The 4,634-nt window shown below is 35.9% G+C and overlaps 1 protein-coding gene across 1 annotated transcript; it reads right to left on the bottom strand.

The window, feature by feature from the left end:
- Positions 1–755: 755 nt before the first annotated feature.
- On the bottom strand, positions 756–4,247 carry LOC112503105 (protein FAR1-RELATED SEQUENCE 5-like). Its single transcript, XM_025107175.1, has 7 exons — positions 4,127–4,247; positions 2,524–3,349; positions 2,329–2,408; positions 2,150–2,247; positions 1,497–2,066; positions 929–1,402; positions 756–788 (listed from the first exon to the last, which is right to left on the bottom strand). The coding sequence occupies exons 1-7, from the start codon at positions 4,245–4,247 to the stop codon at positions 756–758; spliced, it is 2,202 nt and encodes a 733-aa protein (XP_024962943.1).
- Positions 4,248–4,634: the final 387 nt, after the last annotated feature.

The following is a 4,634-nucleotide window of genomic DNA, read 5'->3' as shown; positions in this document are numbered from 1 at the left end:
CCTTTTTTTTTTTAAATGAAGTATGTCTTTTGAACACCCTGATGAATCTTATAGCCTATAGAACATCTACATAAAATGGTTTTCTGTTGGTATATTTGGTCAATTACTTTTGATGCAGGGATTGATATCAGGTGTTAAATTCTTCCTAAAATTGAAGTTATCCTATGTTTTCCGCTAGGCCGAGGTGATACAAGGAAAAGTTTAGACAGTTGATACGGGTGTACTTTTTGATAATGTGATTAGTTATGTGGATTTAGTGAGTTATTTGGTGACTATACCAAATGCCCAAACTGTTAACCGACTTAGGGTATGGTTGTTTATGTATTGGTWCACCAMTACCGATAGCTTAATCCATGTATGACTTAATCCAAACAACCAAATAGCCCCTTACTGTTAGTTACATGTTACTGTATCAAAAATACAATTATTGTTAAACTCTGTCTACATGTGGCATTATAGTAGGTGCTCAAACGTTTAACTGTATAAACTTTCATCTCGAAAAGTTATTGAAAGTGTATATGTTATTCACGGTGTCACATACACGGTTGGAACATAATGTGATATTAACGAAAAACACATCCTTAACGACGCATGACATCTAAAAAAACTAAACATCATAACCAATAGTCTGAATAAACATCCTTAACGGCGCATGACATTAAAAAAAACTAAATGGCATAACCAATATTCTGAATAAAAACAAACAAACCGAAATCTAAACTACAAGGCAACAACGTCGCACGAACATACGTCAGTTAGACAACAGCAACTAAGCAACGGAAACGATCCTAAAACATATGTAATTGAATGCTAACTACTCTATCAATTCTGGGCAATTACATGAGTTGTGGCCACTGCGTTGTCCACACGTTGCACATTTTCGTTTTGCTTTTTTGCTGTTATTTTATATTTTTTCGGACACACTTACCAGCCTCTTGCCAGTGCCACAACCCTTGTTCCATATTCCAGACGATGGTAGGATGTCCACCTCATCAAGTATGGAAACACCTAGATGATCTCTAATCGCATCCAGCTTTTGTTGTGATGGGTCTTCGTATGGAACTTCCTTCTCTATATCACCCATGAATTTATCGAGGTTACGCCCCAGTCTAGCCAATATATATTTATCATTACGGGCGATGCTTACTATGTCATCGACTTTGGAATATACATCAATTATACACTTCTCTTTTTCGGCATCAACCTCACCATAACGCACTCTTGCGGATTGTATCTGTACTGGAACTAACTGTCGTTTCCAACGACGTAATACGTATTTTTCCGGAATGGATTCAACTTCGTCGTTTATCAGTACCTTGAACGCATGACGACAAAGAGACCCGTTACGCGTGAATAGGTTGCAATCGCATTCAACTGTGTTTGTTGAGTAATTACGGCACACCTGTCGTGTCAGAAATGGTAAAAACAACAACAGTCAAATAAAAATAAAAAAGGATAGGAATCAGTTTGTAGAAGGTGAGTTGGAGATATGATACCTGATACGTAATTTTGTTAGATGATATCTTGGTTTTGTGGCTTATCACGAATGACTTTAACTCATCACGGCATTCGACGGTCTCAATATTACAAAACCAAACAGCCTTCTTTATTTCCTTTTGGATGTCAAAAAACACGTTTCGACTGTATATGCTTGATGCATGACTTTCTAAACACAACGGAGTAGCAAACTTTGGATTAGTCGTCCTCATGACATTTTCGTGGATAGATTGTCTGTATCTTTGTTTCTCTATAGCTACATCGTAATTATTAAGGAATTGAACCAAATCAAACCAGTACGATTCGTATATGTTAATATACGAATTCGAACTCTCAAATCTTGATGTTGTTTTCATTAGTCCAGACATCGGCGTGTCCTTATAATAGGCAGGGATCCATGAGTGTCGAATTTCATACATCTCTGTGAACCAAGTATCCCCACCTAGATTGAATTGATGAATCATCTCATGCCAACGAGTCTCGTACTCCGTTGGCCCAATATGTATGTTCCATACGAGCTTGTTGATAACTTTATTGAAGTTAGGATCGTGATTAAGTGCGGCACTAACCTGTGTTTACAAGGATTCAACAAATGAACGAATAAAACAGAAACCTCATTTAAATACAATAGAATTCAGTCGATACTACTTACCTTTGAAGGCACCTTCTTCATAATGTGCCACATACAGAGTCTATGCTTGGCTTCCGTGAAAACCATCGGGATAGCCTGCTTCATCGCCGAACATTGATCTGTAATCACGAACAAAGGTTGTTTATCATGACATTTTAGAAAAGCCTTTAGAACCCAAGAAAAGTTACCAATTGTCTAGCCGCTTATTAGAGCGGATCCGACAACAACGGACGCCTTATGGTTGTCAACAGCCAGGAAGGGAACGAAGATCATTGCATGCCTGGAAAAACGTATCGAATATTATGAGTTTTGTATTTGTAGCCACGTCATTTGATAATTAAAAAAATAGAAACGATGTGAAAGACAAATAACTGTATTGCACTTGGGAATCTTACTTGTTAGTGCGAAAAGTCCCGTCAAACGATATGACGTCATCGAATTCTTTGTAGTTAATTCTAGCAACTTCATCTGCCCAAAAAATTGCGCTCAATTCTTGTTCATTGCACTTGTATTCGAAAAAGAAACCGGGGACAATATCCCGTCTGTTTGATAATTTATTGATCAACATCTTCGCGTCTTTATTCCCAACACAAGCAACAGCATCCCTCTTAAAATTCTTGAAGTCGATTTCGGAGACTCGCGTATGTTCGAATACCCCGTTCAATGCGGTTTGAATACGGTGAGCCCTTCTCGCACCAACTTTGTAACTCGAGCTGTTTAGTACAGTTTTGAAGTCTGTATACTTCATCTGTCTATTTTTCTGAGAGAAACGACGATCATTAATATCGAACAATGCATGGTTATGTGCCTCAACAAACTCATAAATCTCGTAAGAAGCCCTATCCTTCGTCAAATGTATTTTTATACATGCATTACACCCAAAACGCTTGATGTTTGTATTGCGGTATCTCCTTTCACCGACATGCATATCCAACAAATCAAAATCCTTTTTTCTTGGGGTTCCCTGCCTGCTGCAGACCAACCACCTAGTTTGAATATCGCCGTGCTTGTTTGTTTTTTTTGCATGAATACAAACATCAAAGTCGGCATTGTCCGCGTAAGTCCTGTACATCTTTTCAACCTCATTCATCAATGCATATTGTGTGTTGGTATTTGGCTTCAGCGCGTCATCAACCTTTGGGGTAAAAAACTTTATTCCTTTTGAACTCTCGACTATATCATAATCAATTTCTTGTTGTGAAGAAATTATATTATCAGCACCTGGTGTAAACACAAGTTGTACATGAATCTACATGTCGACATCCAATAACAAATAGAGCCTTATCACATGAGACATATGCACACGTAGTTCACATGAGACATATGCCGTAATCATATCACAACCCCAGAGCCTGATCACATTAACACATAGAGCCGGACCATCTGAACAACTGTACAACATTGTTCTTTCGTAGCGATATGAAACAATGACTGGACAGGTAAACAAGTAGTTCACTTTGATACGTACGAACCTGACCATATTAACAACTGTACTAGGGTTGTTCATTGTGCTTATATATATCAGCATCCTCTTCTAAATACACCAGCTTGAATCATTAAACCATTTTATATATCATATGTAATGACTGCGTAAGGATTAATCTGGGTATTATCAAAACGAACGTGGGTAGTTGCATTAGTCATTTTCTTTGTTAAGTTTGAAAGGGCATTGAAAAATGATTAGACTTTCGAATCAAAATGTTCATACTTCACTTATAAGCAAACGCTATATTTATAAAAAAATAAAATAGAGAACAACATGTGTTTGTATAAAATAATGACATAAACACATAGTGGCCTTGTGTTCATATGTAGTTAAATGCATTTTCATCCAGCACCTTCATCATTGCATAACCGGAAACATTTTTTTCGAACTTATGCTCTTTTTACACCGATTTTGGTTTTCATAATGATGATAATAAATATGGACACAAATTCATCTTTACAATGGCAATAGCTATCCAATTAAGTAAAATAAACATTATATTAATCACTTACCAATCGACAAGCTTTGATCATCTTCTTCATCACCGGAATTCGAATTCCGAACGTAGCCGTATCCATGTTTAACTTCGCCATTTCCAATGTTATCAATATGATTTACGCTAGTATTATCCATATTACTCGGACGATACAGAGATCTTTTACACTTACATAACGAAAATACTTATGTGTATAACCTCACTTGACATCAAACTCATGAACATGAATGAGATAAAATTCATAATCAGGAAAAGAGAAAATCGAGGGATCTCCAAAGATTTGTAACTCCTAATTAAATATTAGGGAGTTACATAATGGTTAAATTACATAAACACCCTTGCATTAATTGTATATGTTACATTTAAACATAAAGAAAAGAATGAATTTGATTGGTTAGTTTTGGTTAGTATAGTTAGTACAAAATAGTTGATTAGTATTTGAACCACCCTTTATATATATATATATATATATATATATATATATATATATATTTATATTTATATATATATATATACACATATAT

This window comes from Cynara cardunculus, unplaced genomic scaffold (assembly GCF_001531365.2).
Source record: "Cynara cardunculus var. scolymus isolate 2C unplaced genomic scaffold, CcrdV1 Un_Scaffold_2526, whole genome shotgun sequence".
NCBI lineage: Eukaryota > Viridiplantae > Streptophyta > Magnoliopsida > Asterales > Asteraceae > Cynara > Cynara cardunculus.
The sequence above is the reverse complement of the archived record's forward strand: the minus strand, read 5'-3'. Positions and strand labels throughout refer to the sequence as shown.